At 53.3% G+C, this 15,873-nt stretch overlaps 2 protein-coding genes across 2 annotated transcripts in view; both read right to left on the reverse strand.

Moving 5' to 3' along the window:
• The window catches only part of LOC112121113 (PHD finger protein 7-like), an 11,886-nt gene extending 8,390 nt beyond the window's left edge, over positions 1–3,496 (reverse strand). Inside the window, exons 1-2 of the mRNA XM_026663821.1 lie at positions 3,463–3,496; positions 2,485–2,576 (exon numbers count right to left, since the gene is read on the reverse strand). Of these exons, the coding sequence (XP_026519606.1) occupies positions 2,485–2,576; positions 3,463–3,496 (126 nt within the window). The remainder of the gene's footprint in view (positions 1–2,484; positions 2,577–3,462) is intronic.
• Positions 3,497–8,625: 5,129 nt separating this feature from the next.
• Positions 8,626–10,606, reverse strand: LOC112125720 (C-C motif chemokine 3-like). Its single transcript, XM_024224109.1, has 3 exons — positions 10,477–10,606; positions 10,047–10,161; positions 8,626–8,877 (listed from the first exon to the last, which is right to left on the reverse strand). Exons 1-3 carry the CDS (start codon positions 10,547–10,549, stop codon positions 8,790–8,792), a joined length of 276 nt encoding a protein of 91 aa, XP_024079877.1. The 5' UTR covers positions 10,550–10,606; the 3' UTR covers positions 8,626–8,789.
• Between the last annotated feature and the right edge of the window lie 5,267 nt (positions 10,607–15,873).

Consider the following 15,873-nt stretch of genomic DNA (forward strand, 5'->3'; position numbering starts at 1 on the left):
CCCCCCCCCCCCCCAGCTCTAATTAACCACTCTAAATGAGCTGAGCTGCTTAACGGCTAGTAAGCCTGGGATTTGCAAGGGGTCTAAGGCTTCACTGCAGCAGCTTCTGCACCCGTCAAAAGCACAACTGCAGCTCAGCTGGATGGGAGAACGGGGAGGAAAGGGAGCCGTGCTGAGGGGACTTCTCCCAGGTGAGCCAGGACACTTAACAATCTGATGCTGTTTAAGTTCACTATAAGAAGATCCAGGCTCTCTGGATCTCATTATATATTTTTAATAAAACAGTGCGTTCAGCTGAAAATGCGACGTCCTTCATTTCGAGGGGTGTCCCTCATTCGGAGAGTCTCTGCCCTTCGGGGCTCATTTCAGAGTCCCGGGATTGAGACGTCTGGAGCTGGCCCAGTCTGAAGTTCGGAGGAAAGCAAAGAGGGTGCTGGTTGTCCTGGAATGCTAACCTGTGTGAGACTGGTCAGCCGCTAGGTGGCGCTGTGTGGGACATACCTTATCTAGGGCTAACCTCCGGCCAACCTGCCTGAGCATTAAAGGGTCCTCCGGCGAACACAACTGGTGGCTCTCTCTGAGAAGGAAGCTCTGGCCTCAGTCTATATCCGATGCAGAAGCCTGACCTGCTAGTAGCAGCCCTGCCATCTACCATGTACGTGACACTGACCTTCGAAAAAGGGTTCCGGGAGCAACCCTGACAGTTTCTGTGTGGTAAATCTAATTTAAATCCCAGTTATGCAAGGGGGCAAATGTGAGGAAGTTGGTAAGAGTCAAGAGGATAGATGCAACCACGAGCAATAAGCGGCTTTGGGTGCCTGTGAGGAACAAATCAGGAGGTTTGGGTGCCTTTCAATGTAGGTCAGGGGTTTGTTACAGAAGTGGGTGGGTGAGATTCTGTGGCCTGCGTTGTGCATGAGGTCAGACTAGATGATCATAATGGTCCCTTCTGACCTTAAAGTCTATGAGTCTATGATGCTAAAGCACTCGGGCATTTTTGAAAATTTTCCCTGGTCACCCTAGAAAACAGATATGTGATGGAGAGTAAAAACCAGGGCCGGCTCTAACTTTTTTGCCGCTCCAGGCAAAAAAAAAAAGAGCGCCGGCCCGCCGAACCCCCCCCCCCCCCCCGCGCCCCCCCCCCCCACCCCCCCCCCCCAAGCGCACTGCCGCCCAAACCCCGAGCGCCGGGCCGCGCCGGGCCGCCCAAAATCCGAGTGCCACGCCGCGCCAACCCCCGCCCCGCCAGCGACACGCCGCCGAAGCCCCCGCCCCCCCATGCTCCGCCGCTGAAACAAAAACAAACAAACAAAAAACCTCGAGCGCCCCCGCCACCCTAAGATTGGCCGCCCCTTCCAAGGTGCCGCCCCAAGCACGTGCTGGGTTGGCTGGTGCCTGTCGCCGGCCCTGGTAAAAACCCTGCACTGGAAAGGAAGGGGTTAACTAGTGACTTTGGGCTCACTTTCAATGTAATTAGCGAGGCAGTGACAAGAAGGGATTGCTGTCCTAGTTTGCATTCGACAAATCCTTCGATTCGGTGCCGCGCCATTCAAAAATCCACTTGAATCGGCTTGGGCGTGAAAACAGGCAGCTGGCGACAAGGGGTCATAATAATAATGGGCAGCAGAACAAGTTGGGCAGAAATTCTAGGAGGCCAGGCGGCCTGGTGCTAAATAGGGTCCTTTCCCTTCGGGTTGGCAGTCACTGACGGGTCTGTAATGCATGTTTCCAAGGACGGTACGGGCTGCACCTAGAAACTCATGTGATAGCCACGTCTGAGCAAAGCCGCTCATGAGGACAATGAAGGTCTAGGAATGATCGTGAGAAGCAAGAGCTCAGAGCAGAAGCCAGCCAGCATTATACAAAGGTCTGGGGTCACAGCACAAAGAGATGGCCGTTCCTCTCCGTACTGCCATAGCGAGATCACAGCTGGAATGCAACAGCCAGGTCAGGGCAGCCCAGCATCAGGCAGAGAGAGGCAAACTGGGGGTGATGCAGAGAAAAGCAGCCAATGGGCTGGCTGGATGAATTAGTGAGGTCAGATGAACAGAGCAACTTCCCAGGCTCTGGGATGGACTCTCCATGCCTGGGAATTTTAAAACCAAGACTGGACACGTTTCCGCGAGATCTGCTCTAGTTCAAAAAGGGATTAACTCCGGGACGTTCTCTGGCACACAGGAGGGCAGCCTAGAGACGATCACAAGGGAGCAGCCATCTCTCTGTGCTGCGGGATCCAGGAAAGGGCCGAATGCACCCAAGCAGGAGCGTTGAGCGGTGGCCCAAGGAGGTGCAGTATAATAATAGCAGGTGAAATATTGGCTCTGGGGGAGGTTTGCCATGGATGGCAGTGGGGCCAGGACTCCACCCCGGGACCCTGCGAGGTGAGTGGTGGGAGTCTCGTTGAGTGGGTCATTGAGATGCAGGCGGATCAGCCCGGCCCCTCGGGAGAACCATCAGCCCCCGGGGAAAGGGAGAGCTACTCACCAGGCAGTTCTCGTGCACACACAGCTTACCCCGCTGGCATTTCTGCCCATAGGTGTCAGGGTCGGAGTCAGCCCGGTGGCAGAGCCCGCACTCTGCAGGGGAGGGAAAGGAGACGCCGCTGAATCAGACAGGCTGCTCCTGGGCACAGCAGTCCGGGCACAGCCATCCTGGGGTGGGGAGCAGCTACCAGGGACGAACAGCGACTCCCGCCAGCCAACGGGGGAATCACACTGATGGATTGCCGAGGCCTGCCCACTCCCCGGCTGGCTGGGACGCAGGGGCTCAGTGGGGCTGTCAGATGGAGTCAAACAGCAGCGTGGAAAGAGCAGCGGGATGTGTTGATAGGAATGTGGACAGGTACGCTCACCAGTACCCAGGGTGTGCTGCGTACAGGGTGAGATACACGTCCCCGTGTGGGATTGTTACTTATCAGTGCTAATACTGGCGCTGGGTGCAGTACATCATGGACTCACATCCAACCCAGAGCCCCCTAGATCTCCCCAATGGATCCAGAGCTTCTCCAATACCCATCCACACCAGATCTGGATCTCCTCCTCACAGCCAACCCAGAGCCCCCTGGCCACCCCCAACGGCTCTGGAGCTCCCCCAACACCCCCACATACCAGATCTAGGTCCCCGCCTGTCACAGGGGGAATAATCTGGCCCGTTTTGGAGCTCCCTAAATCACTGTCTCTGGCCTCTGCAGCCACTGCTCTGCACTGTAATGTGCCTTCCCCTTGCTTTACCCTCTGCTCCCCCCGCCCCTTCCCTTTGTTCACTGTCACCCACCGACTGCGCCCTTCCCTTCCCCCTGCATGGTCTCCGTTACAACAGCAGTTCCCTCCCAGAGGGGAAGGCCGGCCCCATGCATGGACCCCTTCCTCTGGCTCCCCAGCATCGCTCACAGCGAGTGCCACTGCCCAGGGATGCGCTAGCGTCGCCCCTGCTACAGCCCACCGCAAGGGAGTTTATTCTCACCCTCCTCCTTCAGCTTCAGGACCCGGCGGTTCATTTCAGGAGCGCTGCAGAAAACAAGGAGGGTTTCATAGAATCATAGAAGATTAGGGTTGGAAGAGACCTCAGGAGGTATCTAGTCCAACCCCCTGCTCAAAGCAGGACCAATTCCCAACTAAATCATCCCAGCCAGGGCTTTGTCAAGCTGGGCCTTAAAAACCTCTAAGGAAGGAGATTCCACCACCTCCCTAGGGAACCCATTCCAGTGCTTCACCACCCTCCTAGTGAAAAAGTTTTTCCTAATATCCAACCTAAACTTCCCCAACTGCAACTTGAGACCATTACTCCTTGTTCTGTCATCTGCCACCACTGAGAACAGCCGAGCTCCATCCTCTTTGGAACCCCCCTTCAGGTAGTTGAAGGCTGCTTTCAATCAGCTCCTGGGAAGCCATTGTGCCGTAACTACACTATTGGATTCTAGTTGGATTCGTAGGGGTAGCTTTGAAGAGCTGGCTAGTCCTAGCTTAAAGAGGTAGGCTGGGAGGTGGGTTCAATTCCTGCCTCTGCTACAGACGGCATCTGTGTCCTTGGGCAAATCCGTTAATCCCTTCGTTTCTCCCACCTGTAAAAGGGAGCTCAGACTCCTTCCACCCTTTGCTTGTTTAGATTGTACACGCTACGGGGCAGGGCCTGTCTCTTGCGGTTTGTTTGTACAGCACCTGGCGCAATGGGACCCTGAGCTCTCGAGGTGCCCGGTCTGGACAATTGAAAACTCCCACCTCTCCCATGGAGGTTCCTGCATCTCCAACTAGGCCCCATCCGGAAATCACCCTCAAGCTGGTTGTTGGAGGAAGAGGCTCCCTTGACCGGGATTGGCCGCCTACCTCCGCATTTACCCCAGATGTCATTAGTCTCAACCCCACACAAAGGCAGGGGAGGCCTTATCTGGTGTGATTTTGGTGATGTCTGGGGAAAGGTCTCTCCTCTGGGGCTGGAGGGCTCGTGATGGTCATTTCTGGTCCCTCCCGTACCCTGTGTGCAAGAAGCCCCGCGTCACTGGCAGGCCCTCCTGCGGGAGGAGTTATTGGGTGGTTTACTTGGACTGTGAGCTCCTCGGGGCAGGGGAAATCATGCAGCGCCTTAGCAAAAGGGGGCCCCGAGCCGGGTGTGCATCTCCTAGGCTCTACGGTAATACAAATAATAGTAATGTTCTGGTTGGTCAATAGCGCCGAATCTTTTTCCTTTTACTAGCGAAAGCCACATCCACCTGGCATGTGCTCTGTCCCCATCTAGCAGTGGCTAGGTCAACCGGAGATCGATGAGCCTGCTACAGCCATAGCTAAAAAAGCCATGTCCTTTAGCTCAGGTGGTAGAGGCTCATTGAATATTGATCCCAAAGTCCCAGGTTTGATCTCTGTAGCTGGCAACCCGCCCAGCTGTGCTAGTGTTACAGTAGCGAGAAATGAGAAAAGACTCGTGGGCGCAGTTCCCCTTTCCTGCTCCCTACACATTCTCCCCACACCCTTCCCCTTAGGGAGAAGGTTAGGCCCCTCACTTGGGTCTCAGGAGACAGGTTCAAGTCCCTGCTTTGACACAGACTTCTTATGTGACCTTGGCCAAGTCCCTTGGTCTTTCTGAGCTTTGGTGCCCTGTCTGCATAACAGGGATTTTAGCACTGCCCTGCCATGCGAGGTTGTGAGACTAAATGAAGGCAAGTGAGGTGCTCAGACGGCGTGGTGAGAGGGGCCAGATAAATACCGCAGATAGGTAGATCTGACAGGGGCTGTGACCTTATTAAGGTATAAGGTATCACATACTCACTTCAGACCGGTCTGTGGTCTGCTCTCCCCCCGCTCCTGGTAGCTGCCAAGTGCTGTCCGGCTGTGGCGTGTCATTTCATTATTCCAGGGCTTTGCATTCACTGGGGAGAAGGGCAGAGGCAGGGGTCCAGACCCCCGTCTTACCTAGGGAAAAAGCAATATTTAGTTACGATTGGTCTAAATACATTTAAAAAACATCACACCCCAATCCAGGGCCGGCAAAACAAATCTGCCTTTTTCCTTTAGTAACTGAAAGAGCCAACCCTTCGGTCTCTGGGCAGATAAGGAACAAATGTTATGCACTAGAAACCAATTGGCTTCTAACAGCTAATGAAACAAAGTAAAGGAGCTCAAAGACCATGCCGCTGCCAGAATAATACTTCTAAGACACAGCTGACAGGAGGCCAAACGCTGCAGACCCCAAGAATCTCGGATCAGTGAAAACAGACTATGACCCATCAATGACTACAGGGGACTCCATGAGACTATGACATCCAGGGCTGGAGGGCAAGCACCTGCCGAGACTCATTTGGGACAAGCTCCCAGGGCCCACACCACACAATGGGGATGCAACACCCATTGTGTGCGTCCCGGGGCTCAGCAAATCCGCCTTCCCCAGCCACGGAGCTACCGCGGGGTCCTAGCAGTGGTGTCCCCATGGAGCGCTCCACCCTGCACTCCCCTGTACACGCCCCGGCTGGGTTCTGAATGCTTTGTTCTCTGACTCCTGGAGGTGCCAGGCAGGCGCTAGCTGGATCCTTACGGGGAAGGGAGACACGTTGGTGTCTATAAGGGAAGTGTCTATCGCTGAGTCTCACACTAGGTGTCCTCCAGGGAAATACTTATGTCCGTGTCCAATGGATCTGGATCCAAATCCACGGCGGACACTCAGCAGACTCCAGCCCAATCAGCGGGGAGCTCTGTCCCCGTCTCCCCGTCTCACAGGGGCGTTGGAACAGGTTTTATAGCGGGGGTGCTGAAAGCCACTGAACAAAACTGTACACCCTGTGTATGATGGAATCCACTTCAAGCCAGCACCGCCAGCACCCCCAGTTCCAGCACCCCTGCGGTCTCGCGGTGGTTGGGCCCCATATAGAGCTTGCTGAGCCTACTACAGCCTTGACCACCAGAGGTGGGTCTTTGAGCTCAGACAGTAGAAGGTCCCGCGCTTGGACTCAGAGGTCTCAAGTTCAGTGCCTGGCCCAGGGGTGTAGAATTACACATCCCTGAACACTCACCTGCTTCCCTCTGGGAGCCTGGTCTTGCAAGGGTTAAATCTGTTGCCACGTGCAACTCCTGTGGCCTGCAATCCCCATAGCAACCAGGTAAATACACAGCCCATTGACATGTCACCAGTGACCTAGGCAGGAATCCAGGATCAAACTGCCCCCTACTAGATGGGACCAGAGCTGCATGTCGCAGCACTGTCCTGATGGCAGGCAGTGAAGATTTGCCTTTCACTCCAGCGGTGAGGGCCTATGCTTTTGGAGCAGGGCAATCTGGTTCCTGTCCCCAGGAAGTTACAAGCGGTGCAGCATGGGGACAGCTGTGTAGCTCCTAGATAGACAAAGATTATATTTATACCAGGGTAAAGTCATCCCTAGGATAATGCCAGTAGCTTCCGTGGAATTACTCTGTGACTGATCCGGCCACTATGTCTAAGACATGGTGGGTTTCATGAGGCTGCGTGCTGGGCAGGGCCAGCTCCAGGCACCAGCTTAACAAGCAGGTGCTTGGGGCGGCCAAGGGAGAGGGGCGGCACCTGCGGCAATTCGGGGGCGGCAGGTCCCTCACTCCCTCTAGGAGCAAAGGACCTGCCGCTGTACTGCCGCTGCCAATCGCGGCTTTTTTTTTTTTTTTTTTTGCTTGGGGCGGCAGAAATGCTGGAGCCGGCCCTGGTGCTGGGGCCACACAGAACTTCACAGCCACAGAGGAGCGAAAACTCAGAGCCTCCTGCTGCAAAAGCACCAGCCCCTACCACTGGTGCCAAAGGAAAATATTCCATAGCTGTTAGGAGTGAGTCCCGGACACACAGTCAGGCAGCTGTGATTCAGCCCCGTAGAGAGCAATGCACCGTTATAAACTAGCCAGGGTCACCCAGGTAGTCAGTGATAGACTGGCAATAAAACCCACCCATCTGCCAGCCTTCAGAGCCAGGACTAGAACCCAGGAGTCCGGGCGGCCAGCCCATAGTTCTAGCCTACAAGTTACAGAAGAAGGCAAGGTGCAAACTCAGTCCCGAGGGTTAAGGTCAGAAGCATCAGTCCACACCACTGGAACAGGTCGGAGTTGATGAACCGCACCAGGTCCGAGCCAAGTAGGTTAGCCAAGGCAGGGCAAGGTGTCAGGAGCAGGGCTGGGGCCAAGAATCGGGAAGGAGGAGCAAGGCCAGGTATCAGAGGAGGGCTGGGCCAGGACCCAGGAGCAGGGCTGGGGCCAGGAACAAGGCCAGGTATCAGAAGCAGGGCTGGGGCCAGGACCCAGGAGCAGGGCTGGGGCCAGGAACAAGGCCAGGTATCAGGAGCACACAGATGGGTCTGTTGTAGCACCAAGCCAGAGATCCCCCTAGTTGCACAGCAGCCTACAGGTGTTTTCCCTATGCCTTAAATAGCATGCCTGGGCCAATCAGGAAACACCATGGGCACTGCCACTCAGGGCCTCTGTGGGCGGGACATCCTGTGGGGCATGAGCCAGTAGGACTCATAGGTTGCAGTTCTCCCAGTTGCCAGAGGTGGCAGTATGGACACAGCAGCTGCCTAGGAGCTTCCCAACCTGGGTTCCAGGCCTGTGGCTCCTCCCACCTGTTGGTTCTCAACTGGGGGTCCTGAGTCGTGGGAGGGGGTGTCATGAACAGGAATCAGGGGGTCACAACCACCCTCTCCTTCCCATGTTGCTAAGTCAGGGAGGGGGCCTAGTATTGAAAAGGTTCAGCGCCAATGTTCTAACCACCAGGCCATACTCCCTCCCCCATCTTTGACTAGAGCTGTTCACTCGTGTCTCCAAGCCCTGGCCCCACACTGCTCCACTGCAGGCAAATTTCACCCTTGTTTTATAAATATAACTTGGTTTTTCAACCTTATCCCTTTAACGTCCAGCTGTAAAAGGTTGGGGTTGGATTATTTTAATTGGAAATTGATATCGCCAGAGGTATGCTGCTGAGACCCTCATCCCCCCAGATCAGGGATCACTCCTGCAAAAGCTTCAGAGAGACAGCCCGGAGCATTCAAAGGTGCGCAGGCCCAGAGATATTTGTAAACACATCAAATTTTATGATCTTGAATCCTAAATCCTCATTAACAGGCACAGCCGAATATTTCAATTGCCTTTTTTTATTTTGTTCAGTCAAAAAAAATTGACATTGATTTAACTTAAACACAAATAATTTAAATATAATAAATTGTTGTTCTAGTTCAAAAATAAACATTACAAATAATATATTAAAATAAGTTCTTTGTGGGAGGAGCAATTGCCTCCCGCGACCTCCAGGGGCTTTCGGGACGGTCGCCAGCAGCTGTTGCCGTCAGGGGCTCGTCAGTTTTGTTTCACGTGCTTGATGTACTCCTGGACCCATCGTGTATTGGGATCGGAGCAGACTTCCCGGCCTTTTTTAGTGGTAAAGCTGCAGAGATAAAAACTCGGTTCAGAATCTTCACAGGGAGAAGAAGGAAAGTGGATCCCCTGGGACACAAGCTACGGCAGAGCAGATCGTGGACACCCGATGGATTCTGTGTTGGCCAACAACACTGAGCATTTTTAAAGAATAATCAGCCAATGAGGACTCTGCTTTTTTAAAGGTGAAACCTTCGCTGAACCCTACTGTGGAGAAGCTGATCTGTGACTGGCTGCCGCACATGTCAGGCCTATTGTCTCAGCCAATCAGAATGCAGCAGGTCAATAACGTTACAGCGAGTGCCTGTCACTCAGCTGTAGCACCATCCCCCAGACAGAGGGATTTAAGCTGCCTCCGACCTTGGATATCATGGGGATAAAATCACTGGATCAGCGTCTCCAGCTTTGACGTTACCACCGGGGCCTCACCCCAGCAGGTGACCTTACCCTGGTGCAATGTCCAGCCCTTGACATAAGGGACAGCCTCCTAAATTCTGGTCCCACTGAGCCACTACCCTGGTTCCATGCATATTCCTTCTGCTGACTCACTTCTTCCTCCATGCCCATGCAATGAGTATCAGCGATTATCTAAAATGGTGTGTATCCCTAATCTGAGCGACCCAGGGGGATCACTGCTGCAACCCTTCTTCTTCCTCAGTCTGTCCCCTGCCCGCCCTTTGTTACTCTCGCTAGTGGTGTGCTTGCAGGTTAGATCTGCAGCAGGTGTAGCCATGCCCATTTACCCCAGCTGTGGCTCTGGCCCCGTCTGCCCCTACTGGAATGCTCAAGACACCCCGGCTTTCTTGCTGCCCGCTCAAAGAGAGCTGCATGAGAATGCTTTCGCAACCCCCTGCTGCTGAGTTACTCATGGAACTGAAAGCTGTGTCAGTCCCTGATGCAAGAACCCAGAGCAAGGGCTCAAGCATGAACCTTCTCCATGAGTCTGCAAAACATCAATCTGTCCTTGTTCTCTTAAGCTACCTATTGTAGGTATTTTGAAGGCCTCTAGAGGCCACAGGGGAATGTGGAGAACTTTTGAATAATTGTCTTTTACCCAGGGGTTAAAAATGCCTGACATTTGTATTACAAGAGCCCTGCAGATTCCCTCCCCCATCCGTTCATCCTATAGGGTTGTTTCTCTGCATGAACATAGAACATCTGCCCGAAAATCATACTCACATTACAGCCGGCAAGGAGCACTTGATGCTGGTGTGCTGGTACTTCACCACAAGGCTCCGTGGGATCGGCTTGGAAACATAGCTGAAGCAGCAGGAAGTTGGGGTGTTGATGCCATCTGGAAGGAAAGAAGAGACTTGAATGATTCTCTAACCCATCGCTAACGGTGTCTGAGGATCTGAAGGCTTCTCCTGCAGTCCCAATAGGGTTAGCTGACCCTCAGCTCCACCCCTTGCTGTCACTGCTCACGGGCCTCTCAGAGAAGGAAGACCCCTGAGATACTTCAGCTAGACCAACTGAAGTTTATGGCTGTTTCATGGGCTCCCTCACTACAAGCCTTCCTACACCTGAAACCAACCTTGACATAGTCTGAACCGCAGTGAGAGTGAGAGCTCCGAGCGCTGCAGAAAGGCAGAAGAGAAACAGGACTTACCAAGCTGAGAATGGGCCTGGGAGCAGAGGGCAGCGATGAGGAGAACCGCGAAGGCGGCCACACAGACCTTCATGCTTCTGCTGGGTGAGGAGGAGCGGCAGCAGCTGAACAAGAGCAGGAATTCTTTCAAGTTCTCCTCCTTCGTCTGATGCTGAACCACAGGCCTTTGTGCCAGCTTTATACAGCAGCATTTTAGGGAAACACATACATCAGACCAAGTGCGTGATGACCCACAGACCCAAATTTTGCTGAGTTGAGAAATCAAAGAGGAAGTTGAAATCTAGAGTGACTCTCAAATTCCATTTCGGTGTTTAGGTCATCAAAAGTCCTGGAAAAAAGGAAGCGAGGACATGAGTCCATCGTGGTAACGGTGGCAGGTTTGTCTTTGAACTAACACACCTGCCTTTGTGGGGGAGTAGGTGTGACACAAGACTCATAATGAAATCTGAAGTCTTGAGTCCCTAATTCAAATCCAGCCCAGGTCATTGGTGATTGAAGGTCATTACCTTAAGCTTCTGGGGACAGGAACCTTCTGTCTGTGTGACGCTCGTTGGGGAAGGGGGCGTCTTTTTCTTCTCCACTGATGGGGATTCCACAACCTCCCTTGGAAACCTGTTCCAGAGCTTAACTACCTTTATAGCTTGAAAAATTTTCCTGATATCGAACCTAAATCTCTCTTGCTGCAGATTACGCCCGTCGTTTCTTGTCCTACCTCCAGCAGACCTGTAGAACAACTGATCACTGTCCTCTTTGTAACAACCCTTAACATATTTCACGACTGTTATCCCATCCCCCCTCAGTCTTCTTTTCTCAAGGCTAAACGTACCAGTTTTTAAAACCTTTCCTCATACATCACATTTTCTAAGCCAGTTATTATTTGTGTTGCTTTCCTGGGGACTCTCCAATTTGTCTACATCTTTCTTAAAGTGTAGTGCCCAACACTGGACACAGGACTCCAGCTGAGGTCTCACGAGTCCGGAGCAGAGCGGGACAATTACCTCCTGTGTCTTACATACAACATTCCTATTCATACATCTCAGAGCGATATTAGCCTTTTTTGCAACTGATTCACATTGCTGACTCTTATTCAATTTGTGATCCACTGTCACCCCCAGATCCTTTTCAGCAGTACTGCCACCTAAGAGTTATTCCCCATTTCGTAGTTGTGCATTTGATTTTTCCTCCCTAGATGTAGTACTTGGCACTTGTCTTTACTACATTTCATCTTATTGATATCAGACTTTTCCAACTTCTCAAGATCATTTTGAATTCTAATCCTAGCCTCCAAAGTGCTTGCAATCCTTCCCGGCGTGTGGTGTCATTGCAAATTTCAGAAAGCATATTGTCCCTCCATTGTCCGAGCAGGGCCGGCTCTAGCATGCTTGGGGCGGGACTTCTCAAGGGGCGGCATTCCTTTTTTTTTTTTTTTTTTTTTGCGGCGGGGCGGCGGCTTTTTTTTTTTTTTTTTTTTGCTTCTGCGGCAGCACTCCGGCTTTTTTTCTTTTTTCTTTTGGCTTGGGGTGGCAAAAAACCTGGAGCCGGCCCTGTGTCCGAGTTGTCGATGACCATGTTGAACGGCAGTCCATCAGTAGAACTGAAAATATTCTGTTTTCACTGAAAAAGGTCAAGTTTTCATCAAAAAACCGAAACTCTAAATTTGCTTGCAAGGGGGGGAGGGAACAAAAGCCGTTTCCCAGGCAGCTCTACCAATCGCGCTTCAATATGGAACGGTGATATTCCGACGGCTGCCTGGTGACCCCGTGTGAAATGAGTTAAGGGAGGGGCCCAGCCCCATTTCTGGTGGACAAGAACCTGCATCGCAGGAAATACGGTCACAATTCACACTTTCTTGACGGCAGGTTCGGCAGAGAAGCTGAGGACTGAATCGGCCACGTAGACTGGTTCTCCTGCCAGCCCAAGGTGCACTTTCTGCCAATCAGGGTCAAAGGCTCATTGGTGAGGCAGTTCTGGGACTTGCCCGGCAGCTACTCATCCTGTGCCTATTCTCGGCACAAGCAGAGGATTTAGGGCTATCAGTCCACCCCCTTTATTTTTAATTTAATTAAACATCTGAATGAAACACAAGGGACATGAATAGACTTTACTTGCCTATGAGTTGTACTGAGGCCATCAGTGCTGACAGGATAATGGCGGGATGCCGTGGGTGCCGGCTGATTAAAGGCACAAGCGCTAGAAGACTGGCAACATCCCTGGTTTTCTGTCCCCTTGTGGCGCTGACGTTGGAACGAGAGGCCGATTGGCGGGCTTCGAACTGACCCGTGAACCCGCTGGCTTCCATCGCCTGCCTTTCGACCCTGGAGCTGTGGAACTCGGGTGGCTGTGACCCGGTCTGCTCTTCTGGCTGACAGCATGGAGCTAAGGATTCGGAGTGCTTGGGCTTTGATTGCATTTAGGGCTCTCCGGCTTTCATGCCAATTCCTGGCCTTTTTGTATTGGGGCACACCGATGGATGTGTCCCCTTTGAATTATCCGCTGTATTTTAATGTGCAGCTTGGCTCTGAAAGGGGAAAAATCCGCATTCCTGGCTTCCCAGCTTAGTGTCTCTTGGAGCACAAAGAGTTTTCTGAGTGCAGGTCCTGCAAACTCAGCCTGCGATCCGAGAGAAGTGCTGGGCTGCCAGTGTGCAGAGATCATTGCCTACCATGCTGACCAATACTGCCTCCTTGTTGCCTTGTTCTCCCCCACCTGCCTGTATCCAGCCATTGTCTCTTGTCTTGTACTTAGGGCAGGGACTTTTTGCTCTGTGTTTGTACAGCACCTTGCACACTGGGGCCCTGGTCCAGGACTGGAGCTGCTAGGCTGTTTAGTGATACTGATACTAATTCATACGGATGGGTTCTTTCCATGTTAGCCATCAGCATCCCCGGTAATAAAGGTCTTGTCATCAACTCTGCCCTCTGTGGCACATGATTGCCTTCAGTACAGAGGGCAGGGGGGTAACTCTGTGGAACTGAGTACCCCGCTCTGTTGCCATGCCGGTCTCTCTCTCGCAGCTGTATTGCCTAGGAAGGGTTAACAAGAGTGAAAAGCAGGAAAAACTCATTTTAGTCACTGATCTTTGAAAAATCCCCAGTCTGAGTCTGATACAGCACCAGATCTGCCAGGCAAGAAAGGGCCCCGTGCACAGTTGCTTTAAGTGTGTGGTTGGTCATTTCTATTTCAGCCAGTCTCTTCTTACGCGCTTGCTATCGTTAACGAGACAATTTGTATTTGATGGAGGCGGAGTTCTGATTTGGGGTTCAGTTTTGGGGAGTTTGGGGGTGGGGGGAATTCGTCAATAGTAAATGCTCTGTGCTAATAAAATTACTCCGGATAAAGGATAGAGGAAGGGAAGGAGCTGAGTTTCTCAGCTGAGCTGTAAATGTGGCTAAATTTGATCTAGAGGCTGGACGTTGAAGCCAGACAAATTCAGCCTGGAAATAAGATGTCCATTTTTACCAGCGAGAGTCATTAACCACTGGGACAGCTTGTGAATCATGACCGGATGTTTTTCTAGGAGCTATTTTGGGGCAGTTCTCTGTGAATTCTTGGAAGGTTAAAACCCTCGCAGAGTCACGGAGAGATTTCTCCTGACCTCAGAACTTCAGCAGGCAGGCAGGAGCTGAGCCTTAGGCTGAGGAAACCTCACATGCTTTTCAAATAACCTCTCCTGAGCTCATGGCGAATCAGCTCTGAGGACAGGAGGCAGCTCGCCAGGTGCCAAGACCTGCGGAGGTTTGGACGGGAGAACATGCCATTGCTCCCGCCGCCTGTCAGGGCCTCCACTGCTCTCCCCGGGCATGTCAATTACAGCAGGACTTGGGAGTGGACACGGCAGCACCGACTCCAGTGCCACTCAGCAAGAGCAGAGCTGGTTGAGTCCCACCAAAAGCTGGGATGCTCATGGCTGGGAAACCGTGCAAGAAATCTGAACAGCCTGACCGTGCCTGAGCACCAGGAGGTCTCACAAGGGGAGAGAAGGACTCTTTCTCTCTGGAGACGGGTCGGCAGGCGGGTGGGGAGTGGGGAGGGACTCTGTGCAACTGAGTAAGTGATGGGCAGAGGACCCGGCCTTGTTCTTCTCCCTTCACATCTGACACGCTTTGGGTCTCCCTGAGCATGACACAGCCCTGGCTAGGGAGTTCCCAAAGCATATGAGTCAGCCAGGACCCCAGAGCCAAGCCCCATGCCAGGATCATCAAAGGTTGGGTGACTCTCCGACACGTACAGCCCAAGTGCTGCGTCTCCCCTGTTCAAGACCCATCCCTGCCTAGGGAGGCCACTGGAGCAGAAAAGATGACCCTGTGGTTCCCAGATCCATTCCATGGCTGGATCGAGGAGGACAGTCTCGTGCCAGGGCCCGTTCAGCAGTGGGGGGAATCTCAGGTAGCTGGTGCAGGGCCATTGTCCCAAAGGATCTCACAGGAACGCAGGACTGGAAGGGATCTCCTGGGTCATTGCTATTCCAGACCGCCCTGTCCTATCATCCCACTCAGGGCTGGTAGCTAGTGCTTCCACGAGGACAGGGGACATGCTGTGCTCTTGTTATTCCTAGAGCACAGAAGTGCACGTGGAGCAAACGCTCGCACTTGTAGGGCAGGGAGCATCTCTTGGGAGAGGTGTGTCCCCGTTTCACGTTGCGGGAGGGCCAGCTGCGTTCATTGGGGGGAAGGAGACCCTGCCCTGTGTACTGGCTGGAGGCAGCTGGTTGTGAAGGTGGTCCAGGGGAAAGAGTAGAGACATGGCCACCAGGGGCCTAACCCCCTAACCACTAGGCAGCACCCTCAGCGAGCACCGTCCATCACAAAGGCCTCTGCCCCTCTGGCATGGCTGCAGGAGAGCAGTCTCGGGAGCTAGAGTTGGGGGGGCCATGGCGATGGCCGATGCCGCCCATGGCGCTGCAGCCTGCAGAGCCCCTCCTTAACCCCCCCGGATGTGACTCAGGCTTCCTCAAACTGCGACCGTTTCCTATCAGGAGGATATCCGGCCTCATCTGGCTCTGAGTCTAGTGCTCAGACAGAGCGACCCAGGCACCGACCCCACTGCATCCGCAGGCGTGATCCCCCCTCCCCCCTATTCCAGGCTGAGCAGAAGTTCTCCCCAGCCTCCACTGGGAGCGCCCCAAACCAGCGCAGGTCTGCCCAATCACTGCCTCACGGACAGGTCTCTGGCTGACACGGAGGCACTGCTCCGTAGGATGGGTGTGGGTCGGAGGTCACCATTAGTCACCTTGCTGACAGCAGCAGCTCCCCAGGCACCCCTCGCAGCTAGGGCCATCCGGGGTGTAACACCAGGTCTGAATCAGACCTCTGGTCTCCCCCAGGTCTGCAAGAGGACCCAGCTTTTCCAGGCGAGTAACTGTGCAAGGGGCATGAGAGAGGCAGGAGACAGCTAGGA

This window comes from Terrapene carolina, unplaced genomic scaffold (assembly GCF_002925995.2).
Source record: "Terrapene carolina triunguis isolate 2854851 unplaced genomic scaffold, T_m_triunguis-2.0 Scaffold33924, whole genome shotgun sequence".
NCBI lineage: Eukaryota > Metazoa > Chordata > Testudines > Emydidae > Terrapene > Terrapene triunguis.